This window comes from Phyllostomus hastatus, unplaced genomic scaffold (assembly GCF_019186645.2).
Source record: "Phyllostomus hastatus isolate PE091 unplaced genomic scaffold, TTU_PhHast_1.1 phas_contig_210, whole genome shotgun sequence".
NCBI lineage: Eukaryota > Metazoa > Chordata > Mammalia > Chiroptera > Phyllostomidae > Phyllostomus > Phyllostomus hastatus.
Window position 1 is genome coordinate 37,880,818 of NW_025333737.1, and position 25,722 is coordinate 37,906,539.

General features: G+C 65.8%; 1 protein-coding gene across 1 annotated transcript in view; it reads left to right on the forward strand.

Annotated features, from left to right (window-relative positions):
• The window catches only part of RPTOR (regulatory associated protein of MTOR complex 1), a 100,087-nt gene that overhangs the window by 8,015 nt on the left and 66,350 nt on the right, over window positions 1-25,722 (forward strand). The window contains exons 2-3 of the mRNA XM_045836190.1: window positions 19,872-19,974; window positions 24,030-24,112. Of these exons, the coding sequence (XP_045692146.1) occupies window positions 19,872-19,974; window positions 24,030-24,112 (186 nt within the window). The remainder of the gene's footprint in view (window positions 1-19,871; window positions 19,975-24,029; window positions 24,113-25,722) is intronic.

Here is a 25,722-nt window from a genome sequence, read left to right on the forward strand (position 1 = left end):
GCTCCTGGGGCGCCCGGGGGAGCCCATGCGGGACGGGAGGGGAGCCCCGGCAGGCCGAGTGGTCGGGTGTGGGGAGGGACAGGTGCACAGGGACAGGTGCGCAGGGCTCAGAGCCTCAGCTAAGTGGGACGCTCGGTTTACTGAGCGTTCACGGGCCAGGCCCCACGCTGAGTGTCATTGGTGCGTGAGCTGCTCCCCTGGCCTGGGCCCGTTTGTTGGGGAAGGCGGGCCACTCGGAGCGGGGGTGGGGTGAGGGGGCGGGGCTTGGCCGGAGGGAAGCAGCTGCTAACAAAGGTTCCTCCAGGGGCAGGGCTGGCAGGGGACCCGGGTGGGGAGGGGGGGCCTGTGGGGGCGGGCTCGCCAGCCTGGGGGGCCACGGGAGGCAGGGTGGGCAGAGCCCCACTTGGCCCCCCAGCCCACCACCACCCCCATCGGGGGATTCAATCCCCACAGCTCCCCTCCCAGGCTCTCCTGTTGAGCGCCTGAGGCTCCGCCTCCACCTGGCTTCTCACCTGTCCTCACCTGTCCTCCCTGCGGCCTCTGCCTCGGGGGAGTTTCTCCCAGGTTTTGCGTCACTGCTTATGGAGACTCAGAAAGTCTCCGGGATCTTCCTCTAAGAACCGAAGAGCACGGACTTGGGTGTCAGGGGGATCATGGCCCGAGCTGGTGCCTTTTCTGGCTGTCTGCTCTGGGCCTGAGTATTAGAGTTTTCGTCTGCGCCCTGGGTCCAAGGCCGCCCACTGCGTCGCGTGGTTGCCAGGGCTACGTGTGATAATATTTGGGGAGCCCGGGGACAGCTGGCCACAGCCCAGGGCTCGGGAGCGCCAGCTCTGCTCTTTCTGAGGGGGGGTCAGCACACCTGTGTGTTCCGCGGGCACCTCCTCCGTGCACAGCTGCTACCCGGCTCGTCTGCTCGCTCTCAAAAAGCAATATATATATATTTATTTACTTACTTATTGTAGAGAGGGGGAAGGGAGGGAGAAAGAGAGGGAGAGAAACATCAGTGTGTGGCTGCCTCTCAAGTGCCCCCTGCTGGGGACCTGGCCCACAACCCAGGCATGTGCCCTGACTGGGAATCAAACCAGCGACCTTTTGGTTCACAGGCTGGCGCTCAGTCCACTGAGCCACACCAGCCAGGGCCTATTTCTTTATTTTTAGAGAAAGAGGAAGGGAGGGAGGGAGAGAGAGGGAGAGAAACATGGACGTGCAAGAGATACTCCCAACTGGGGACCTGGCCCGCAACCCAGGCATGTTCCCCGACTGGGAATCGAACCAGGGACCCTTTGGTGGGAAGGACAGTGGGCGACCCGCTGAGCCACACCGGCCAGGGCTTGCCTGCCCTCGTGCGGCAGCTTCGACGTTGCAAACGACCCACCCTCTGGGGTAAGAAGAGCGGGCGTTGCCCTGGTGCAGGCAGCCGGCGGCGCTTGTGACTTCTGCCCACGGCGAGGGGCGCTCCGGACCCGGCGCCTTCCACTCTCGCCGACCATCGCGGTGATGCCAGCCCCTGCCGAGCGTGTCAGCGGAGCGCCGGCAGACGCTGCGGGCGGACGCAAACAGGACTGCAGGACGCCCTCCCCGCCGGGCTGTCCGTGAGCCCGCAGCGGAGGACGTGACCTTGCGAGCCATCGGGCAAGGGCTGGGGACCCCGCATGGAGCTCAGGCCCTCTCCGACGGCAGGCTCGCTTCTCCCAGAACGAGCGTCCACGCGGGGACAGTGCCGGGGTCGGGCTGGGAGGGGAGGTCGCCGCTGTCCCAGGCTTCCCGGGAAAGGCACCCGAAGGTGGGGTGCTCCGTCCCGCAGCGCCGGGCCTGGGCGGCACACCACAGGCGTTGCCAGCAGCCGCCGCGAGGAGCCCCGAGCGGGCTCCTGCCGCAGAGCGCTGCTGCCGGGCTGGCGGGCGGCCCCTGCCCCCCCGTGTGCTGCCCCGGCCCCTGCTGGGGGCTCTTCTCTGTGTCCCGGGCCCTGGGCCGCGTGTGTGGGGCCTTGGGGGGGGTGTATTCTCTGTGACGAGTCTGCGGTCTGTTCCAGTTCCTGCATCCACAGGGCTAGTTTTCACGAAAATTTTGGAAAATGTGCTGCCGGTTTTTTAATTCCCCAACGCCCCTCAGTCGTTCCCTGCACTGTTCTCACCGCCCCCACCCCGTGTATTCTGTGCCTGCTGTTCACGCTTCTCATTCCCTGTACCTCCCCCCTGTCTCCCCCTCCCCCCCGTCTCCCCCCCCCCCCGTAACCCTCCATGTGATGTCCATGTCTGTGGTTCTGTTCCTGTTCTAGTTGTTTGCTTCGCTTGTTTTGTTTTTGTTTCTTAGGTTCAGTTGTTGGTAGTTGTGAGTTTGTTGTCATTTTACTGTTTGTATTTTTGATCCTCTTCTTTTTCTTGGATAAGTCCCTTTAACATTTCATAAAATAAGGGCTTGGTGATGATGAACTCCTTTAACTTGACCTTAAATGAGAAGCACTTTATCTGCCCTTCTGTTCTAAAGGAGAGCTTTGCTGGATAGAGCAATCTTGGATGTAGGTCCTTGCCTTTCATGATGTGGGATATTTCTTTCCAGCCCCTTCTTGCCTGTCAGGTGTGTTTTGAGAAATCAGCTGACAGTCTGATGGGCACTCCTTTGCAGGTGACTGTCCCCTTATCTCTTGCTGCTTCTAGGGTTCTCTCCTTCTCTTTCATCTTGGGTGAGGGAAGTAGGATGTGGCTTGGTGGACACAAGGATGTTCCCGAGCTCCCTCTCTGGGGCCGCGGCCTCCAGGACCCTGAGCTCTATCTCCTGGGCTCAGTGGCCTTGTCTCGCTCCGCCTGGGCCCCTCGTCCCGTCACAGGAAGCTCGGGGCCCCTGCAGCCCACCCCAGCCGCCTCCTCTCTCTCTCTCTCTCGGATCGCGTCCTGGCAGTGCGTGGCGTTCGAGGGCGCTTGGCTGAGGCTCCCAGCTGGGAGTGGTGGGTGGGGGCTCCCGCGGCACCAGGTGTCCGCCTGTCCCGGAGAGGGGGTGCCGCACGCAAGGCGGAAGGACGGGGTGTTGCAGACGGGCACGCTGCGTGGCCGGGTTGGGGCGGCTGAGGCTGACCCTCTGTGGTTGGGGAGTCGCACGTGTGGGGCTGTCCCTCCCCTGAGCCTCACGCTTCCCGCCTGTGGTTTCCCGCTCCCCCGAAACGTGGTGTGGGCACCGAAGCGCCGCCATTCTGATGGAAACACACTCAGGTTCCTCACTCGGGTTTTGCGGAGCCGGGCCGGGCGCGGCTGGAGCGGAAACAGCCGTTGATCCTGCGGGAGGACTTAAGCCTGAAGCCCGTCCGGTCCGTCCGGGGGCTGCAGACCCAACCCGGCGGATGCGTGGGAGCGGGGGTTCGACGCGCCGCCCGAGGCTTCCTAGTTAATTACACACAAATCCTCTCTCCGTGCTAATAATCCTCGGAGCCCAGCGAGGGATTGTCTGATCGCCCTTTGCTTTTTGATATTTTATTTAAGGAGGCTCTGTCTAGTCTTAATTTGATTTAATTTTCTTAAAGATGTATGGGCCAAAAGTGCTAGGAACACGTGTTCCGTTTAATCAGCATTTGTAAGAGCAACCCCTGTGTGCCCTCGCGGGGCCCAGACACGGCCCAGAGGCCCCGGGAGCCCTGGACGCGCCGCCCCCGTCTCGGGGGCTCCCTCGGTCCCCCTCCCAGTGGGGAAGCCTCACCGACCTTTGGGGGGGAGGGGACACTCCCTTCTTAGCTCTTCTCTGAGTCCCCCCGCCCCCCCATGCGCCCCAGAAGCCTCCCCCGGGCTCCGCCCCTTTGCAGCCGAGACCAGCGATGCCCCGTGTCTGTGCTGCGGGGCCTCTGCCCTCGGCCGGCCCCAGGACGCCCCAGGCTGCGGGACGTGCGCTCAGGGAGAGCCCGTCGCTGTTCTGCATGGCGTCTGACCACGCGTCCGGCCTGCGGGCCCTGCGCCCTGGGCCTGAGGGGGGGAGCCTGGGCGTTCTCGCACCTGCTGGTGCGCCGGGCCTGGGGAGCCGGCCAGGGGCGGGCTCTGTGGCTGCTCTCTCTCGACAAAATGAAAGCCTGTTCAGGCCTTTTGCCCATGTTTTTCTGTTGAATTGTCTTTTTCTTACTGACTTCAGGCGCTTCTGCACATTTCGGGTGTGAGCTGGGAGAGCCTCCCCCGCTGAGGCCCCCCCCCCGGCCTCGTGGGGTCTCCGGCCCCCCCCCGGCCCGGACGGCGTGCAGGGGCCGCCCTGGCTCTGGTCCGTCCTCGCGGTGCGTGCGAGGCAGGGGCCCCGCGTCCTCCCCCCGCGCGGGGGTGCGGTGGTCTCCGTGCGTCTGGGGGGAAGCTCGTCCTGTCCCTGTCGGCGTCTGTCCGTCTGGGCCTCCTGCTCTTCGTTCCCACGCTTCGTGAGCTCGGCAATATCTTGATGTTTTCCTAAATCGTGCCTTTTAAAGGTCTGATTCTCAGGTGTGTTTTGTGCTGGTTTGCAAGAAATTCAGTTTTGTGTGTTGCTTCATGTGCGGCGTTCACAGCAGCACCCCTGTCTCATCGGGGGCCCCCCCCACCTGCGCCCCCACCTCGGGCAGGGAGCGGGCGGTCTCTCCCCGTTCAGTGCCGCTGCGATCACAGGTGCCGTCCCACGGGGCCGAGGGGTCGCGGGAGCCCACAGGGCACAGCTCACAGCCTCCCCGCTCCCCGCGCCTGTCCGGGGCCCAGAGCCGCAAAGGTGGCCCCACGGCCTCCCTGCCCCGTGTGGCCCTGAGGGTGCGTCAGGCATCCGGGTCGGTCAGGGCGTGCGTGTCCGTGTGCAGAGACCCAGGAGTGCCTGGTAGGTAGGACCTGGCTTTTGAAATGTCTTTTTCGCCAGTCGGTTTCGGCTCAGCGGCAGGTGTAGAGGGCAGTGCGCGCTCACCCGGGTCCAAATTCACGGGCACACGGTCTTCGCGACGCCCCCCCGTGGCCTTTTAAAAGCCTGTGGACTCGTGTGTTGTCCCGTTTTTGGTCCTTTTTGGTCATTCATCATTGAGTGCTTGTACATCCACTGTTGTTTCGGTTCTTGCGAGGGGACTGTCCGTCTTATTAGCCTTTCAGAGAAGCGGTTCTTGGCTTTTCCAATACTCTGTGGTGTGTTTTGTCCATAGTTCATTAATTTACTTTGAAGTCTTATTATTTCCTTTTTTCTACTTTCCTTAGATTTATTTTATTGCCTTTCCCACCATTCTTGTAAAGGTTTTATTTTTAGAGGCGGGAGAGGGAGGGGGAGAGAGTGGGAGACAAACACTGACCTGAGAGACACGGCTGCCGGCTGCCCGCTGCTCGTGCCCTCACCGGGGGCTGACCCCGCGGCCCCGGCCTGGGCCCTGGCCAGGGATCGAACCGGCGACCTTTCGCTCTGTGGGATGACACAGAAGGCCAGGCCCCACCGTCTGTCCCGGGTCGCTGGGCGGGAGGCCTCCCCCACGGCCGCACGCCGGTGGCGCTCCTGTCGGCCAGCACCCAGCCCTCCCTCCGCGGCCTGCTGACCGACCGGACAGCTGACGTGGGATGGTTCCAAGACTTCAAGTGCTGCCGGAGGCGGGAGGCAGCCCGTCCGACCCCAAACCTCGGCACACCATCTCTGCCAGAATAACTTAGAGATGGAGGTGACTTTGGGGGGCAGCGGGGGTGGGAGGGGCTGAGACACGCCGGTCTCATCCGTGAGCTGGAACTGCTGAGTGAGGAAGGTAACTGCTGTGGTGGCGTCATTGCGGGCGGGCGGGTGGCACGACTCCACTCTTCCTCCTCCTGCGAGGTTTTGCGGAGACTGTGCTGGGCCCTGGTCTCTGCCCGGTGCCCGCCCGGTGCCCGAGGCCGGGAGGAGTGGCCGCGGCCCAGCCACACCCGGATGTCTGAGCTGCGGGCGAGGTGGGTGGGAGCCCGGGCTCGGGCAGCCACCGCAGTGAAATGCAGTCCGTAGGTTTTTGCTGAATTAGAAATACAGGAAGGCCGCATTCACGGACTCATTGAACTGAAATGAGGTTAATAAAATACTAGTCCAAGATTTACGGCATGTTAACTTGCATATAAATAGTCATAATTTTAAACAATGGTATTACTTTTCTGTGTTGCAGTGTTGTTTTATTTCAGGCTTTCCACTCACTCCCACAAAATTATACCCCCCGTGACAGCGGGTGACAGGGCTGGGAGTTATGTGGCCGTTGACAGGCGCCGCGCGCCCGCACACACACACGCGTGCGCGCACACACACACACGTGATCCCAGCAGAGATGCACCTGCCTCTCGGCCGGGCGGGGCGGCGGTGGCGGCCCCTTCGTGCCCGGGGACGCAGACTCCCCTCCTCCTGTGGTCTGCAGGGTTATCAGTTTTACCTTTCAAAGTCTGTGTACTAGTAAGAAAGCCATTTCATAGCAGATTTGAAAAAGAGAAGGAAAGGGTAATAATAGTAATGAAGTTGTTCTGCAAGCTACCTGAGCGAACTTTGGGGTTTCCTGTCGTGTTTTCAAGCCCATGTGTGGTCGGTCACATTGTTGCCGTGGGAGCTTCACACAGTTCCAGGTCTGCGTGTGTCCCGGGCGTGCCCTGCGGTCTGCAGTCTTCCCGCGTCGTCGTCACAGGCGCCTGGCGAGTGACCGCTGGGCCCTCGCGAGTCTGGCCGTGTGCCCCTGCTGCTGCACATTCGGGTTGCGTGGGGCCCTTCCCACGCTGTGAGTGGTCTCATCAGCGGGAATCCCTGACGCCAGGTGACCGACCGGGTGCCCGGGTGAGGGGCGGGGACACCAGCCCTGGGGCCGGGGCCGCTGGCCGGGCGAAGGGCCCGCTGGCCGCCTGGACGACGGCCTCCGCCCCCAGCCTGTCCTCACCGGCTCGCCTTCTTCCCGGGGTGGGGGCCCTCCCTCGGCTGGAGCCCACAGATTTGCGACGGGTGCCCCTGTCGGAGTTCGCAGCGAAACAGTGTTCGTTCTCGCATTTTCGGGTAACAAGCGTTCCGTTCGTGGAGTAGCAGCGAGCTGGTGCTGCTGGGCGGCGCGGGGCGGCGTGGAGGGCAGCCGGGGGTGCGGCCCGGCCGTGGCTCCGCTGCCCCGGGGGAGGAAGTGGAGAGGGAGGGGCGGGGGGGGGCGCGGGGGCTGCGCCTACGTCACCGTCACAGGCACGGTCCCCGCCCCCGTTTCCACGTCCGAAGCGGGCGCAGGGTCCGTCTCACGGGGCTGCCGTGAGGTGGGCTTGTGTGTGCACGGGGCGCTGCAGGTGCGCCGACCGCCTTCACTGTGCCGTGAGGTCTGCGTGTGCACGCGTGCTCGTGCATTGGCGTGTGCACACCTGTGTGCCTGTGTGCGCATGTCCGCACGTGCACCCGCGTGTGTATGTTGCTGTGTGTCTGTACACATGTGCTTGTGTCTCTGTGCCTGTGCATGCACCCGTGTGCACCTGCCTGTGTGCGTCCCTGTGTGCCCGTGTGCACATCCGTGTGCACATCATGTGTGCATCTGCGCACGTCCGCGCCCCAGCCCGAGACCGTCCGCTGCGGAGCTCAGCGTGGCTGGGGGGGGGGCGGGGCCCGCACACCAGCGGGGCCGTCGGCCGCGCGCGGACTCCGTCGTTCCGAGAGCTGCTCTCGCCCCAGCGCGCCTCACGGAGCAGTGCTGGGCTGCGCTGGGCATGCAGCTCCGCCAGGCAGACAGGCGGGTCCCTGCGGCCGCTGGCCCTGCCAAGGAGGCTGCCAGAGGCCGCGTGGTGGGAGCTGTACCGGACGGAGCTGGGCACCACCGTCTCACCCCCTCAATTTCACTTTGTCCTGGATGCAGTGTTCCTTCTAAGTCGTGAAGGGGAGCAGATCAGCGTCCTGAGTTGCACCGTAACGGCCTTTGTTTCTCGCTGGCCGGGGTTTCATTGGGGGCCACAGAGAAGCGGCCCACCAGGGGGGTCCGTGGCGGGGGCTGAGGAGTGCCAAGTTTCCTTTGAGCTCTGAGGGTCGGAACTCATGGGCACTGGGGACGAGGTGAAAACGAACATTTAGACTTGACGGGGTGGCTCAGAAGTCACTGCCGTTCAGGGCGAGTGGCAGTGCAGTGGGGCGGGCACGGCGATCCCTGGCCACCTGGGGCTGCGGGCCCCCGGGACCCTCAGGGGACAGGAAGGCCAGAAAGAGTGGGATTCCTTCTCTCGGTGTTGCTGCGTTTACCTCGTCCCGGGGACGTGACAGGGGAGGTGCTGCTCTGCTCTTCTCTCTTCTCTCTTCTTTTTTTTTTTTTGATCACCCTTGCCCGTGGATGTTTTTCCTTTGGTTTTAGAGAGGAAGGGAGAGGGGGACGGATAGAGAGAAACATCCATGCAAGAGAGAAACGTCAGTTGGTTGCTTCCCATACGTGCCCTGCCTGGGAATTGAACTCGCAACCCTTTGGTTACAGGACGACGCTCCAACCCAGTGAGCCACACCAGCCAGGCTGACATTTCCCTTACCTCTTCCCCCTCCATTTGCTCGTGTTCCCCCCCCCCACCCCCCGTTCCGAGGAGCGGCCGCCCGCAGAGCCCGCGGTCTCACGCCTGTCCGCGGCGTGGGGCTCCTCTGCCCTCCGGCCTCTTTAGGGAAACGTTTCACCAGAGGAAACGGGAGTGTGTGTGGAACTTTTCATTAAACCTGGTCTTTGGTCGCTGGTGAGTCGCGGAACTTAGTTGAACGAGGTGGTTTTGGGCGTGCTGGGGTGTTTGCCGACGAGATGCTGGACCCGGAGTCCAGACACCCAGAACAAACCACAGATGTTTGGATCACGTCGTGACACACGGAAGGGGCGTGAGCCGGCCCCGGCTGGTCCCGGCCCCCGTCCCCAGCTTCCTCCTGCTTTCCCAGAAGAGAGGGAGGCTGTGCCCCATCCTGAGTGGTCCCCGAAGGCGGGAAGGGGGGGGCTGTTGGACAGGGACCCGCAGTAAGTTGGGGAGGCCCACTCTGCCGTCTCTAACGTCCGGCACTGCTGCGGGGGCTGGGGGTTACTCTTCCTGGCACTCCGAGGTGCGGGGGGGTGGGGGGGCCGCCGCGTCACAGGGCGGTGTTGTCCCCCACCCCCCACCCCGCCAGGCCGGCCCGGCCACTGCTGCAGTCTTCATGGGCGCCCGGGTGTTCCCAAGGAGCACTTGATTCAGAGCAGTTCACGCAGAGTTCGGAAATAAGACTTTGGGGTTTTTTTTTTGTTGTTTTTTTTACTTTATTGATTTGAGAGACAGAGAGAGAGAGAAACATCCATTGGTTGCTTCTTCTCGTGCCTTGGTCGGGGATCGAACCCGCGGCCTTGGTGCACCAGGACGGCGCTCCAGCCCACCGAGCCACCCCACCGGGGCAGTGGTGTGGTGTCTGTCGTTGCGAGGAGGACCCGGAGGTTTGCTGAACAACGGAGAGGCGACTTTCAGATGGGGCTTTAAGATACTTGGATGCCCCTGAAACAGACACTTCCGTGACGGGAGGTTCAAAACCCACTGTGTTCACGGAAACACTCGTGCGCAGCCTCCTCTGGGGCCCGAGCCGGGCGCTGAGCACCGCTCTGACGTTGGCTGCGTTCCTGCTCCTCCGCCGCGCCGGGAGCTGGCCCTCCCCGCGTCTGTCGTTTGCAGCCTGTCAGAGGAGCCGCCAGCGGCAGATGGAGGCCGGGAGGCGGCGGTGGCGGAGGGACGGGATGGGTCTGTCCTCGTTCTCTGGCGCAGAGCTGATCGTCTGGGTCGGCGGGGAAGCCACCCGTTAGGCCCTACCTCTGCTGCGCCCCCCCGCCCCCACCCCCGCCGCCGCCCGTGTGTCTCGTGGACCCTGGGGGGCAGGGGCTACATCGAGACCCGGGAACTGGCCGGACGCCCTCTCCCTGCCCTGGGCCCCTGCTGTGGGGGCCAGGTCACCGCCACAGGGGACCCGGGTGGCCAGAACTCCACCCCACGGTGTCAGTTAAAGTGTCAACTAAGAAACTGCCGATGCAAGAATGAAAAAGGAAGCCGCAGAGGTCTGGGCATGCGGGCGCCCCCCTCCGTGTGTCTGAGAGTCACGGCAGCTGCCGCTGGGTCTGCTTCGTCACACCCTGTCCTCGGCCGTGGAGGCAGACCCGGTCCGAGCTCCCAGGTGGACACAGGCAGCAAGGGGCGCCCGTCCTCCACGCCCAGGAGACAGCTGGACGGTCTGTGGTGGGTGGGCTCCAGGCGCGCCCCGCTGTCCGAGGTCCGGCTCACCGGTCGGGTGTTTCCTGGGCCTGCGTCTGTGTTCTCGGGACCTCCCTGCTCTCTGCCGCCGCGGGTCGCGCTGGCTCCTGCTCCTGGGGACGCGGGGGTGGAACAGGAACCGAACCAGCCAGGTGCCGCTCCGCCTGTGTTTCCTCAGCCCCCTGCACACGGTTCCCACGGCGCCACCCGCCCAGAAAGACGTGTCACACACGTGCACCGTGAAACGGAGATCCGGAGAGTGACACTGGGGCCGTCAGGGCTGGGGTGCCTGCCAGCCCTCCGTCAGAAGCGCCTCCTCATTCGGCACCCGGGGCGCCTCCGGGCGGCTGTTCCCGTGCGGGCGTGGGTGCGTGCAGACGGCACGGGCTCCATTCGTGCCACGCTCCGCAGTCGGGGGGCGTTCGGGGTTTCCAGCCCTCGGGTGTCACGGGCAGCGCTGCTGCTGCAGATATTTCCACCGCGAGGTCCGTCCGGGAAAAGTCCCGCCATCGTTAACACAAGGACGGCTCGTGTGGCGTCGACGTGACCCGGCAGCCGAGGCGCGTGGGCTGGAAGGCCCGTGTGTGGACAGTGATGATGCCACTGCACTGGTCAGTGGGGGCGGGAGACGCCGCTGAGTGAGCCTGTGTCCTGTGTGGCCGTCACAGTCAGAGGGACTGAGTGAGCAGAGCGATGAATCTGCATCAGACGTTGTGTTCAGCTTGAACATTCCTCCCTGGACTATCTGGCTGACTCAGAGGCCGCAGCTTTGGCAGCTGGTGACTGGCAGCTTCGTCATGACAACGTGCCTGCTCACGCATCACGTCTTGTGCAGAGTTTTCTGGCGAAACATCAAATCACACAGGTGACTCAGCCCCCCTACAGCCCTGATTTGATGCCTTGTGACTGGCTTTTCCCAAAACTGACATCCCTCTGAGAGGGAAGAGGTTTCAGACCGTCGGTGAGATTCGGGGACATTCAACAGGGCAGCTGATGGCGCCTGGGACAGCCACGTGAGGTCCCCGGGTGCCCGCTTGGGAGGGGACGGAGGCGTCACTGTCGTCTGTACCGTGCTTCTTGCATCTCCTTTAGTCACTGTCTCTACTGTCCACACTGCACGGCCGAGCACCTCTGGGCAGACCGCATGTGCCGTCACGCCCGCACACGCGAGGGTCTGGTCGGGGACGGGGAGGCCTAGGGACCAGGGAGCGGGCCTGCAGGGAGCACAGACGTTCAGGTCTAGAAGGCACTGCAGCGGCCCTTCCGGGGGCTCCTGCTGCCGCGGAGGTCAAGGCCGTCTCCAGGAAGAGCACGTGTGAGCCGGGCAGGCCGCACCGCACCGCGCCGCGGCTCACAGATGCTGCGCGTCTGAGAAACCGAGGGCAGGACCCGCCACCAACAACAAGACGGCGACTGGCTTCGCTGCGGCGGTCTGGGCCCGGCCCGCGGCGGCGTCCCCGGGGTGTGCCGGAGCGGGCTGCTGCTTCTTCCCGGACCCTGTCTCTCCTTCAGCCTGCCACTCCAAGGAAAAGAATGGTGACGCTTGTTGCCAGTGGTAACGTTTGTGCTTCTGACCGAAAATCACGGGAAGTTTGCATCCGCGCTGCGCACCTGCGGAGCCACACCCCGCAGCCGGGGGACTGCAGCGCAGGGCCACCGCGGGGGCGGGAGCGGCCAGAACGAGCCGTTGCCGAGAACCAAGCGCTGTTCACGGGACATGCCCACCGTGCGGCTCTCCGCCGCCCGCCCTCCCCACGCGGGGCGAACGCTGACAGACACGGGCTGCGCTGGGTCCCGCGGTGAGCCGCCAGGTGGTGAGTGGGCTCCCGTCCCGGGAAGCGCCTGGAGCCGCGGCAGCTGTTGCGGTGACAGCCGTCCCTCCTCCCTCGGGGGCGCGTGGCTCGGGGGGTGGAGGTGGGCGGTGAGGGGGGCCTGCGGCCACAGCCCGGTGCGCGCCGGCTGTGTGTGCGCCCGAGAGGCGGAGGGCGGGAGAGAACACGCGGCCAGCACGTGAGCTCGCCCACGACTACCCTGTCTGTCCACCGCTTCCCCCCGGGACTCACGGCTGGGCTGGCGGTTACCGGGGGCGAGAGGCGCCTGGCTGTGGTGTAGACGCCCTCGGTCCTGTGCCGTCTGTCTTTGAGAGTGTATCAGCTTTTTTTGGGGAAAAAAAAAGTTTTATTTATTTATTTTAGAGAGAGGGGAAGGGAGGGAGAAAAACATCCGTGTGTGGTTGCCTCTCGTGCACTCCCCACCGGGGACCAGCCTGCTTTGACCGGGGGTCACACCGGTGACCTTTTATTCCGCAGGACGACGCCCAACCCACTGAGCCTCGCTGGTCGGTGCTCCTTTGACCTTGGGTGTAAACTAACTCGAAAACCGCTGTCAGAGATGCAGGCCACGTGGGGGTGGGAACCGTAGGGGAGATGATACATGTATGTTAGTGCACGTGCGTAGTGAGACAGATGAAACAGTTGAGGTTTCCCAGAGCAGAAACATCACCCCTGCCCCCCAGACCCAGGGACCCTCCGAGCACCCCCCACACCGTCCCCCTCCCCCCGTAGATGGCGAGACCGGCCGGCCCCCGGGAGCCGGCCGCGGCCCTGCCCGGCACCCAGCCCGGCCTGGGCTCCCCTTCCCCATCACCGTGTCAGGAGGGGGTGCCCGCCACGGCACCGAGTCTGGCTTGGTCTCCTTCCTTTTTTTCTTTTAATGATGAGTTCTGTCGGGACACTAACGCCTTTCGTGGCTCCTTCAGAGCGTGGGATGCTCACGCGTGGCCGTCCCGGCAGGACCGTGCTCTCAGAGGAGGTCTCACGCGTTTCCGCCGCGGCGCCCAGGCGCCGGCGGGGGCGGCCCGCGGCCCTGGGGTGTGCCGTGTGGTCGGCCGCCGTTCCGCGGTCGGAGGGGATCGGGAGTTAAGGAAAGGATGTTTCCGGCAAGAACGTGGGGAAGGAATGCACGCAGGGCCGGGCAGACTGCAGAAGTCAGTCCCTGGCGGGGCGTGGGCGGACCCGCTGCGGGGCCCCGGGGCCGCGGGTGCCTGATGACACGTCCCCGGCCACGGGCTGGTGACGGGCCACGGCTCCGTGGGGACAGTCCCCTGAGGACGTGTCAGCGTGCGCGGTCCCCTCCATCAGCACGACTCGGAAGCAAAGGGGAGTGTCGCGCTTTGTTATTTCGTGTTGGTGTTGCTTTCCTTCCGCCCTGGTCTTGTCCTGTGGCAGTTTCTGGTTTCGGATTCCTTTGGATAACTGGGTCGTGGGGGAGTTCCGACTTCGTTTTGTCAGGAGGAGGCTCGCTGAGCCTTCCTTCCTGCTTTGGTCCGGGACGGGCAGAGCCCTGGGCAGCCGGCCGCAGGCAGCCTGTGGCCCGCGTGTCCCCGGCTGCAGTGCCCGTCTCTGCCCCGCCGCTGTGGCTGCTGCTGGCCCTCTGGGGCCCCACCCAGCCCTTCTCCTGGGCCCCCACCCGTCCTCACCGCTGCTCGGGGGCCGGGGTCGCCAGCGCCGGTTTTGGATCCGAATGGCTGTGAGGTCAAGGTGCTGCTCCTGGTGCCCCCAGACCGAGTGTGTTCAGGGCCCGGGAAGCTTCTCCGTGGTGATGGCTGGTGATGGCCTCACTGTGAGCTCTTGTCTCCCCTTCCCTCCCTTTCACGCGGCCGGCCCGCCCCCGTGGGATGGGAGGTGGGAGTCTCCTCTGGGTCGACAGCCCTGCATCGTGTGTGTCCTCGGGTCCCTGGTGTGAGGACGCTGGGTTGGTGATCGTTACAGACGCCCGCACAGATGACATCTCATGGCGACTTTGGCTTCCGAATGTTTTCTTCCCTGAAGAGCCTCGGGAATTCATAGTTCGAGACGTGAGACTCCACACTGGCTACCTTGAGCAAGGGAAGGGCCCAGAATCAGACCCTGAGGTGACAGAGACCCCAAGGGGGCTTCCGTGGCTGCTGAGCAGCTAGGACATTGGGGGGAACCCAGGTGCCCTGCTACCCACCGGCGCCAGGCGCCGCCGCTGCCTCTCAGCCCCAGTGGAGCATGGCCTGGCGGCGTTCAGCCTGGACTCGGGCAGGTGCATCTGCCCGGAGGAGCACAGGCCCCGTGACGGCCCCTTAGCTGCAAGGGAGTCCAGACAAAACGGCTTCTGTTTTCTGCCTGGGCAAGGTGGGGTCCGTGTGCGGGAAGTCACCAGGACGCACGGGTGGTGCTGGGACGCCGTGGGGGACCACGGACAGCCTGTGTCGCCCGCGGTTCCCTGTGGGGCGTGCAAGTGAGGAGCTTGTTACGGAGTTTCAGCCCGGTGAGGCCTCGGGTCGGCCCACATAGCAGCACGGCTGTCAGCCATCCGCTTTGAAGCAGGGGGTCTCCCTTTTCCGCTGCTCCGGCCCCCCCCCCACTGCCACGCCTCGTGCAGGGTCATCATCCCCCTCCCTCGTGCTGCCCCGTCCCGGGTGGGTGTTGGCGTCGCCCCGGCCCTCTTCCTGGAAACATCCGCTGAGCCACGCCTGTGCCTTGGCAGTCTTTACAAGACCCGCCTCACCCTCCAGCTGGCTTGCGGGGGGCGGGGCGGCGGCCCTGGCCCAACCCCGAGGCCGGAGGGAGGAGGAAAACAGCGCCCCCAGTGCCCCCGGGCGTCTCGGCCAGCACGGCCGGCCCGGGAGCCCCGCACAGCGGGTGGGCCCGGGGACCCCCGAGGGAGCCTGCGCCGAAGGAGCGGCTCCCTCCGGTGACAAGGGCATTGCCGGCTCCGCTTTCCACTGGGGTTGCGAGGCAGTGGCCCCGCCCCCGGTCAAGTGAAAGAAGTCTCCAGACAGCCCTGAAGCCAGCCTGTGTGTTGGCTGGGAAGTCTCGCCGTCCCGTGGAAGGCGTCCTGGCGGTGGGCGTGGTCCGGTGCCCTCCGGGGACGGGTGGAGGACCCGGGTGGCGGGCAAGTCCTCGTGGGCCACAGGGCCGTTTCGGGGTGGGTGGCAGCGCCCCGTGGAAGGGGCCCCGTCTCCCTCGGCCCGCCTGGGGGCGTCACCTGTGTTCCTCTCCTCGCCGCCCCGCTCACTGTTGCCTTGGTTACTGGTCTGCACTCCGGCGAACTGGATGAGTTGTTTTCTCCTTCAGAGTGTGATAAAAATTGTATGTACCTACACACGCGCATAAAAACCCCCGACAGTTGTGATAACATTTTTATTGCTTCCCTGTGCTTCCAGGAGTCATGTGTGTTTACGGCAGAGCACTTGGAAGCACAGACACGGAAGGGCCGGGCGACGCCGAGGCGAGGAGGAGGCACCCACGCTCTGCGCCCCCGGCGGCCGGCGGTGCCCGGCACGCCTGGTGCCCCCACCCTGTGTCCTCCGCACGTGGGCCCGTGTGTGGGGCGGCAGTGGCGGCCGGGAGCCCCACGCCCTCTCACCCGGGCCCCTGGGCCGCGTCCCCGGGGGGGGGGGGCCGCTGGCTCGACGGCTTTCCCAAGAAGCGGCTGCACCGCGCAGCTCGCCCGTCCGCCGGCGGGGCCCCCGGGAGCGCTGTGCAGCCGGGCCGGGTCCCTGGAGCTGGTGCTTGGCCTCGCGCACCTGCCATGTCACCGCCCCCCGACCCGTCCGGCCTCGGCCGTCGCGGGAGAGCTCGCCGCGCTCAGACCCCCCGCGCCCGAGTTGTTCACAGTTACCTCGTGTGTGTGCGTGTGCGCGTGTGCGTGTGCACGCCCGGTATTTGTGTTTTCCCGTATTCCTCTGAGACAAACGCACCCCCCACCCCGCCTTTTCAGGTGAAAGAGTGACTGGTTAGTTGGGTGCACCTGTGCGCGCACAGTCTGACCGGAAAGGGCTCACCAGGCAATGTGGAAGACACACATTTGTTCAAGGAGACACGGGACAGTGACGCCTCCGTCCCCTTCAGAGCGGGCACCCGGGGACCTCCCACGGTTCCCCCAGGCGCCGTCAGCCGCCCCGTCGTGTGTCCCTGAATCTCATCGACGGTCTGAAATCCCTGCCCTTTCGAAGGGGGTTTTAGTTTGGGGACAAGCCAGCAGTTGTTCCGATCTCAGTAATAAACTTGCCCTGCGTGCATTTCTTCAGTTGGCTTCTCAGCAACCAGGCTGTCCCCGGGCCTGCGGCGGGGAGGGAGCCTGGCATGCCCGTGGGGATGGCCGTGGCGGGGGTGCCTTCGTGTCCCTTCCCGTCCGTCGAGCCTCATCACGGGGCTGGGTGGTGGTGGGCAGCGGGGACATGCAGGCGGACTCCGGCCCCAGAGAAGAGCGTGTGGCCCTGAGCGAGGCTCCTGGCAACTGCTGAGCCCCAGAGCCCCAGATCTGCGCCCCGCACCCCCCAGTCCAGTCCCGTCGACGCCGGGAACAAAGGTGCATCCACGCGAAGGCGGGCACCGGTGCGCTCCCTTGCTGCCGCCGCGGAGGGGGCTCTGGTTTCCTGTCGGGGCCGATGGCAAAAACCCCGTGTGACGTGTCCCTCGCCGGCGTACTGCCTCCGTGTTTCCAGCGGCCCGGGGGGGGGAGGGGAGCGGGAGGGGCACCGGCGTTTCTGCAACAGCCGCCCCCCGCCCGCCCAGTGCAGCCACTCTCCCTGCTGCGGCGGCTCCGCGCGCCGGCCTCGTCCATGAATTATGCATCTGTGCAGCTTCGGCGGAGCTCCAGGTCTTCGCTGGATGCTCTGACTCTTAATGAGCGAGGCTGGGAATTGGGCGGCTGTTCCTCCGAAAAGCGGGCACGGCGGCTGCCGTGGCAGCGACGGCCAGCCCGCCTGCCTCCTGGTCCCCTTCCACTCAACTGCGGTGCTGGGCCGGCGGGCAGGAGCCGGGCTCTCGGGTGGGGGGTGGGCTGGGGTGGGGGTGGTCCTGGCCCTGCTGGCTGGCGGCTTCTCCACCCTGCCGTGCCCCCGGGCCGGCAGTGCCTGCCAGGTCAGCCCGGCATTCCACGTCTGAGGGTGGCTGTGGCACTTCCTCAGCGTCTTTTAAAAACCTGTCATTCATCAGGTCAGCTCAGTGGGGAGAAACTAGTAAAGGAACCCGTGTGACTGTTTTGAGTTCTTTGGCGACAGGTGCGAACGTCTTGGCGGTCAGTGAGGCGACCTGTGTTCGAGTGTGAGGGTGTCCGCGGGGCAGGCGTCCAGGCCCACAGGCCTCGCCTGCTGCCCGGCGCCCGCCAGCACCACACGCTGGGAGGTCGGTCCCACAGCTCGTGGTGGGAGAGTCCCTGCGGTCCCGCGGGCCGGGGGTCAGTGCCGTCCTCCCCCCGTGGCACCTGCCGTGCTCCCAGCACCGGGCGCCGCTCCAGGGTGCGGGCCGTGTCGTCCTTTCAGAACCCCGAGAAGCTGCATTTCCAAACACCCCTGGCCCCAGAGGGTTGCCTGGGACACCGCGTGGGCTGTGACAGCGTCGCCCCGCTGCCTGGCCGTCCCCGGTCCCTCCACCCCGTGTCTGAGTCAACGGCCAGGCTTCGGGCTGGGCCCAGAACTGGAAGGTGGCGTGCTCCCTGCCTCTGGGGGGGACAGGCCCGCCGCGCCCCACTGCACCCCGCCTTCCTGGGGGGGTGGGGACACTGCTCAGAAGGGGGGGCCGGCGCGTGTGAGGTCGCGCGCCCTCGGAGATCACTCATGGCCCCACAGTTCTCAGGCGGTGCTCTTCGCAGATGCGCAGCTGACCTCTGGGGACGCAGCTCCATCCTCTTTAATTATATTGCGCTGGAGAGAAAAATGTGTTCCAGTCCAAAACGGTTATTTTATGTATCATTATGAGATTTTTGGCACATTGAGTTGACCGCCCTTACATTTTCTTAATGCCGTAACTGTATTATTAAAAAGCGTTCATCTAGAATTTTTGGAATGAGGTTTCCACAGAAATGAGCGTCAAACACTGAAAAGACACTTCGGGGCGCAGCGGAGAGTTTAAGACCCTCCACGCCGCCGGAAGCCGGGCTGGCCCTGCGAGCCCCAGCGGGGAGCGAGCACACGCGTGTCTGGTGGGCTCCAGCCCATCCCTGGCCACGTCCCCCGGCCACGGCTCCTGCCGGGTGGCGGCACTCGGTCGGTAGGCAGGTGCAGGACAAACACGTTTCTGTAGTTCTCGTGCCCATATATTCTTGACATTTGTTTCTTGTTTTCTTTACATTGTATTTATTTTTAGACAGAGGGGAAGGGAGGGAGAAAGAGAGGGAGAGAAACATCAGTGTGTGGTTGCCTCTCAAGCGCCCCCTGCTGGGGACCTGGCCTGCAACCCGGGCCTGTGCCCTGACTGGGAATCGAACCGGTGACCCTTTGGTTCTCAGGCCAGCACTCAATCCCCTGAGCCACACCAGCCAGGGCTGTTTCTTGTTTTCTTAAAAGGCGTGGTGCAGGGCGTCAGGCGAGGGGTGTCTGGGTAAGCGGGAGTGAGCACGTGAGCCCCTGGTCCTTGCCCACGGGGTGCACACGGTTCACGTCTCAGCTGCCGACGGGGGCCGAGCGGTCTGCGCTCCCCTCTGTGGGACACGCCCGCAGGTCCGTGTTGGAATCCTCCAGTGCTCCGGGGCGGGGCCTGGACCGCGAGGCCAGGCGGGGCCCCGGGAAGCCTTGGGGCCCGGGTGCGACGCGGTGCTGGCTTGGAACCGGGGACGGCGGCGAGGACAGACACAGGGGCGTGGAGGAGGAAGGGCAGAGCGGGCGGGTGTAGGGCGCAGGGCCCGAGGCCGGTGCTGGGGCGCAGGAGCGGGCGGCAGGGCAGGGGGGGCGGCAGGGCAGGGAGGCTGCCCCGGTTGAGACGCCGAGCGCCCCGCCCGCAGGCACTCTCATTTCCCCCATTTGCCCGTGCACCTAAAGGTGGCCCCGAAAGCGGGGACTGGTGCCCAGCACGTGGCCAGGAGACGTTTGCTGGGCCCGGGAACGGCTGCAGGAGGAGGCCCGGACCCCCAGCCTGTGCCTCGAGGGTCTCGGGCTGCCGTTCCCCAGCGGCCGGTGCTGGGGGGAGGGGGACTGCAGGAAGGCGTCTCCAGGCACCTCGGGGGTCCAACAGCAGGCTGGGGCGGCACGTGGCCGCCCCCGGTGTCGGTGCGGGGTCTGACACGCAAAGAACACATGGGGCTGGTCAGGAGAGGCCGCTGGTGTCGGCCAGCAGTGGCAGCGTGCACACGAGCAGAAACCCCACAGAACGCAGAGGATACAGGTAATCCTGCAGAATGCCAGCCAGATCAGTGTATTCCCCCCTGGTTAAGTAAACGACGGTCTTACATGACGGGCGCGTGCGCGCGCGCGCGGGGGCTTTGCAGAGGGATCTGGCAGAGCGCGACGAGCGCCGTGCAGTGTTTACGCTGTGGACCGGCTTCTCTCCGGAAACGCATCCGAAGGGAGCCTGAGAAAGGCCTCTGCCGCCATCTGCCCGCCGTGCTCGGAGACGGGCGAGACGGCGCTCGCTCGGGGAAACACCTGGCGGCGCAGGTGGCAGCGGGGGCGGGGGCGGGGCTGGGGGGGCCGCGCGGGGCGGGGCTGGAGAGGCCGTGGGGGCGGGGCTGGAGAGGTGGAGGCGGGGCTGGAGAGGCAGGGGCGGGGCTGGGGAGGTGGAGGCGGGGCTGGAGAGGCCGTGGAGGCGGGGCTGGGAGGCCGTGGGGGGCGGGGCTGAGAGGTGGAGGCCGGGGCTGGGAGGCAGGGGCGGGGCTGGAGAGGTGGAGGCGGGGCTGGAGAGGCCGTGGAGGCGGGGCTGGAGAGGCAGGGGCGGGGCTTCCGTGCTGAAAGGCTTGTCCCCTCTGTCCTGCCTGCAGATGAAGACCGTCAGTGTGGCCTTGGTGTTGTGCCTGAACGTCGGCGTGGACCCCCCGGATGTGGTGAAGACCACCCCCTGCGCGCGGCTGGAGTGCTGGATCGGTAAGTCCCGAGGGCAGCCGCGCAGGGTCGCCTGGCGGGGGCGCTGCCGCGGGCGTGTGGGAGCCTGAGGCCCTCCCGCCCCCGCGAGGGCGCAGTCACCCGTGACTTACGGTGGAGAAGGTCTCACGGGAAACCGGGAAAAGCATGGTCGTCGGATTCTGTAACTTTCTCCGTTCAATTTGCCCCACACCTGCCACTCGAGAGTCGCTCCCCGCGCTCACCCACTCGAGCGGCGGACCCCTGCGTGCAGGTGCCCCCCCAGCGCGGTGGTCCGCCCGCTCCCAGGAGATGCCGCCCGGTCCAGTGTGCGCCCCTCCCAGCGCCTCCGCCGCCGTGCGGTTGGGGCGGGCGTGGGCCCAGCCTCCCCGGCCTCTGCCCCTGGGGCGGAGGCGTCGGGCCTCACCGTTACGGACGATATTGGGGGCGGGGGCGGCGGGGTTAGATGCCTTTTACTAGGTAAGAAGCTACCTTCTGTTCTGAGCTGCTGAGAGCTTTGGTCAAGAATCCGTGTCGACTCTTACAAAACGCTTCCTCGGCGTCTGTTGAGACAATCGCCGGCTCTTCCTTCTGGTCCGCTGGTGCGGCGAGCCGTGCCGGTCCCACCTGGGCTGCAGGGCCGGCCCCGAACCCCCGGAACAAGCCCCTGGATCGCCCTCTCTCTGCATCTCTGCCGCGGAGACTCGCTCCCTGCCTGTGAGGGGCTTCGGTCTTGAGGTTCCTTTCATTACGACGTGTGTGTTCCATTTTGGTGCCGAGATAACGTCGGCCGTGTCAAGGGAGCTGGGAAGTGTTCCCACCTTTCCTGTTTCATGGAGGAGTGTGTGTTGCACTGGGTGTTGTCTCTTCTCTAAACGTTGGGGTGATTTATCGGGGGGGCCACCTCGGTGTGGGTTTTCCCCTGTAGCCCCTGCTGGTTTTTCAGCTTTGTCTCGTTGGCAGGACTGGGGACACCCCAGCTCGCTCCGTCCTAAGCAAAAGCAGAAACCGCCTTTATCTACTTGGCGAAAAAGCACAAGTTGCTTTGGCCAGAATTGGGCGAACGGCGCTCTTCTTCCATTTGACACGCCCGCTTCACCCAGTGGGGCGTCGCGGGCACCAGCCCTGCCGCGCGGCCTGGCCGCCGCCCCGGCCCTCTGCCGTCTCCCGGTGACCGTGCTGGTGGGGGTCGACTTCTTTTCTGTACAGATTTTATCTGTTTATTTTCAGAGCAAGGGGAGAGGGAGGGAAACACGACGTGCAAGAGAAACAGCGATTGGCTGCCTCTTGCTCCCCCAACGGGGGACCTGGCCCCCAACCCAGGCGTGTGCCCTGCCCCAGGGAATCGAACCGGCGACCCTTCGATCCGCAGGCCAGCTCTCAATCCCCGGAGCCACGCCAGCCGGGGTGGACATTGACGTCCTGTTAACCGGCACGGGCTGGCCCCGCGCCATTCACGCCTTGTCACTGCTGAACGGGGCCCATTGCTTCCTGCTTCCTCCCTCTGCGGCTCCCGGGCTGGGGTCCGTGCAGCGAGGCTCCGAGTCCCAGGGGTGCCCTCCGGGGCGCGTGGGCCCTGCCTGCGTGCGGCTGCATCTGCCGCATGAGGAGGCCTGGCTCCCCCTGGGCTTCCTGGGGGTCCTCCCCCAGCCCCTGGCCCCCGGCCCCCACCATGAAGAGACACTGAAGAAGCCTCGCTGGTCAGTGTTTGTGGGGCGGCGTCCATGAATGTGAAAAGAATTCTTTGCTTCCTTGTGTGAGAGATGTGTCAGACAAGTATGGTTTTTAACATTGTGTTTTTAAATTTTTTCTGCAAAAATTTTTCTGCAGTGATTTCAGCGGATTTTGAGTTCGGAAGGGAGCATTGCCTCACAGGGGAAAAGCTTCTATTTGGCCTTTATTAAGGGGTGGGGGCTGGCTGCTGCCATGGCGACTGTAACGGTGATGGCGTAAGAAGACAAGAACCCTAGAGATTTGATTCAGCAAATTTTCAGTGGGATTGAGCCGTCTCTATTTTGATTTTAATTTTGAAAAACAAACATCAAAAGTTGCCAGTGCGGTCTGAAGCGGGGTCTCCCCAAGTCAGGGGACAGCGAGCTGCGGGAATGCCGCCCGGCCCCGAGTCCTTGCGTGCGTGTGCGACGGCCCACGAACGGAGCCTCCCTCCCGCAACACAGCCCGGCCCCCGGCCCGGCACTGGGGGGCCGGCCCAGACGGACACTCTGCCTCGCGGGCCTCGGGCATGCGCGGGCGTGCCGCTGGTCCCCAGGGCGCCCTCCACGGCCCCAGGACCCAGCTGCGTCTCCTTCAGCCTGGAACTGGCCCTCGGCCTTTCTGTGCCTTCGTGACCTCGACCTCCGGAAGGTCGCCGGCTACCTGGGTGGAGGCCGCTGCTGGTGGGGCCTCCGGGTTGGTTGTGCACCTTGGGCGGCACCGTCACGGAGGACATGGCCTTCCTGTGGCTGCGCAGTTCTGGAGGCGGGGCCAGGGGCCGCCTCTCCGCTCGCTCGGCGTGAACGCAGGGTGTCCTGCTCGGACTCTGTGGGTGACCGTCCGGTGTCGCCCGCACGGGTCACCCGCCGGCCCAGCTCCTCCTCCTCCCACCGTCTCCCCGGAGCCCGGCGCCCTTCAGGGGCTGCGAGGGTCCTTGTGGAACCGGGCTGTGGCCGTGCCCGTCCCGGCGGGCAGAGCGAGGGGGCCACACGCGTGAGTGGCACATGCACGTCCGTGTTCCTGCACGGTGTTGCTGCACGTGCCCCGCGGCCCCCGGCCAGCCTCTCCAAGAGCGAGGCTCTCGGTGTCCCAGCCTCCGAGTGCTCATGGAGGTGGGACGCGTCCTGGCCCCCCCGGTCCGCACCGGCCACTTCCCCACGGGCGCCACCCCCCCTCCGCCCGGCCTGGGGCGCGCGCAGAGGCTGTCCTGGGCGGCCGAAGTCAGATGCCGCCGACGCCCGCGTGGGCTGCACGGTAGACGAGGCGCGGGGCTGAGGGTCCCGGCGGGGGCGGTGCCGCCAGGTTCTGGGCGCAGGGAGACGCGGCGCCTCTCACCGCAGAGGCTGCCGCTCACAGAGCACGTGCAGGCGGTGCCGGCCGCACGGCGCAGAGCCAGCCACTAAAGGCCGTTCCGGGTTTCAAAGTGGCCCTTGATGTGTTTTCTCAATTAAAACCCCTTTGCTGAGGCTCACACCGCTAATTAGCGGCAGAGCCCTGCAGAGCAGCACAGAGAGAGGCGCTGGCGGTCCGGCGGGCGGCACTCAGTCAGCACGTCAGGGCGCGGGCCCTCGTGGGGCGGCCCCTGAGTGAGCTGCGCTGAGCCGTGCGCCCGGCGTGCACGTCCCCCGTCCGTCTGTGGGGGGCGCTGCGCGCTGACCCGGGCTGCCGTCCGGTGCCGCCTCCCAGGCGGGTGGGACCCGGGCCAGGAGGCGGGGCCCACGGCCGGCACCCCTGTCGTGTCTCTGCCCCCCTCCAGCCCCCGCCCCCAGGTCCTCCCGCTCCCCACAGCTTACACCCTGTTTTCTGATTCTCCCTCTCGTCCTCCTGCAGCTCAGGGGGTGCTGGGGGCTCTAAGGTGGAGGGTGGCACCCTGGGAGGGTCCCTCGGGCTGGGCTGAGAGCAGGCGGGGTCCGTGGAGCCCTGTGCCCTGCCCCCAGTCCCATGTGGAGACAGCGGGAGGGGGTGCATCCCAGCACCCCAGGGACCTTGTGACTTTGGACCCGGGCGCTGGACCAGCTCGTCCTCTGTGTGTCTCGGTCGGGGGACACGTGTGCGCCCACACAGATGCGTGCACTGATGCCCCCGTCCCTCCCTGTCTGCCCTCCTCTGCACGCGTGAGTGGCCGTGTGCCCGGGGCGGGGAGAGCTGTGGGCGCCTGCTGGGCAGACGCACCGCCCGGGCCTTCCCACGCCCGCCGGGACGGAGCGCGGCAGTGACCGGGGGCCGGGGCCAGCCTCTGGACGGCGGGGCGTGCGGGCGTGGCCTGGTGGTGTGCAGCCGGGTGGCTCTGGCGGGAGCCGTGTCCGCGGTGTGGCAGGCGAGGACGTGCACACGTAAAGACCTCTCTCCTCTCGTTGCTTCCGCAGATCCCCTGTCCATGGGGCCCCAGAAGGCCCTGGAGACCATTGGCGCCAACCTGCAGAAGCAGTACGAGAACTGGCAGCCCCGGGTAAGCCCGCCTCCTGCGCCCCCCCCCCCCACTGTCCCTCGGGGGCGGCGGTGCCCGGCCCCCCCCCCCCTCCAGCCCCGAGGTCGGACCCCTCATGGCCTTCTCCCAGAACACTCAGAAAAGGAGAGTGTCCCCCACGTCACAGCAAATCACGGTGTTTGTTTTGCACAAGACACGCGTCTTTGGTGACGTTCCTGCGGCCCAGCCGGCGGGAGCCGCCGGTCCAGCGCCCGCGCCCGCAGGGCGGGAATCAAAGCCTCCGCGCTCGCGGAGACCCGCCGCGTCTCCGATCGCTGTCCTCTCTGGCATCTCTCGGTGTCTCCACAGAGGAGGAGTGGGGGGGGGGGTGCGCCTGGCGGGTCGCCCCAGGTCTCCGGGGGTCTGTGAGCCTCCCTGCTCTGCTGGCCCGAGGGCTTGAGCGGAAAACTGCGGTGATGGAGTGTTTCCGCAGGGGCCTTCCCACTCGGCTGCGGGCGTGGGCGGCGGGGCAGAGTCACCTCGGGACGCCGGGGGGTGGCGGTGGGCGGGTGGGCGGCCCTGCCCGAGGCCTCGGGGCCTCTGCTCCTGCTCGGGCTGACGTCAGTGCCGGGAAGCGCGGCTCAGAGCCCCGGGGGCCGCCCGCCTGCTCGGGCTTCCGAGGGTGACTCACTTGCCCACGCGCCCCGGCGCTGGGTCCCCCGGGCGTTGCCCGCGTGCTGCGCCGGGAGAGCAGCCGGAGACGGTCGGTCGGTGCCCGCCGGGCCAGGCCCCGGGGCCGCGCTGTGTGGTGTGCTGGGCGCCCGGAGGCGTCTCGGGGGGGCAGGTGTCTGCCTGCACTCTGCACTGCTGTTCATTTTATTTTTCATCTTTTCACCTTTTACATTATTTCATTGCACTCTGCACTTCCTCGTGTCGGGTCTGTAACGAGGGGCTTTTATTCCCTGGAAGGCTGCTGCTTGGTGGGGCTGTCCGACAGGCCTCGTTGTGTCGCCCCCCCGTCACGCTGGGCACCTCCAGGCAGCCCCTGTCACAACGCAGGAGCCCTGCCTGCGCCTGGGGCTGGGCCGAGGCCGGGGCGTGTTTGGGTGGTGCACCCCTTTAAAGCTGCTGAGCTGCCTGCGGTTCTGAGCAGCCGACGGCTCCTTTGAAGGTTTCGCAGGGACACTCTGGGGTCTCAGCCAGGCCAGACAGCCCTGCCGGGTGGGGGGTGGAGGAGGTGTTGCATCCAGGCCTCCCCGCCCAGGACAGCAAGCACAGGCGGCGTCCAGGGTGGGCGAACCGGCGCTGCTTCAGGGGAGGGGGCGCCTGCCTGGCCACACCACGCCCGACCGTCCCTGGGGCGGCCCTCTCCCCCTGGTTCAGTGCAGACGCAGCCAGGCGCACCCGGAGCTGCCCGTCCTGTTGCCCCTGGAGCGAGTCTCTGCCGTCCCGATCGCCCGATCACCGTCTCCCAGAGAAGCGCCTCCCGAGGCCCCGACTGCGTGTGGCCCTCGGGCGGTGGCGCCAGCCTCTCCGGGGCAGGAGCGGCGGCAGGGCAGCGCGTGTCAATGCAGCGGCTCTCCCAACCTGCCTCAGCGAAGGGGGCCCTGGGTGGGTGGGCCCTGCCTGTGGTCGGGGTGTTCGAGGAAGAG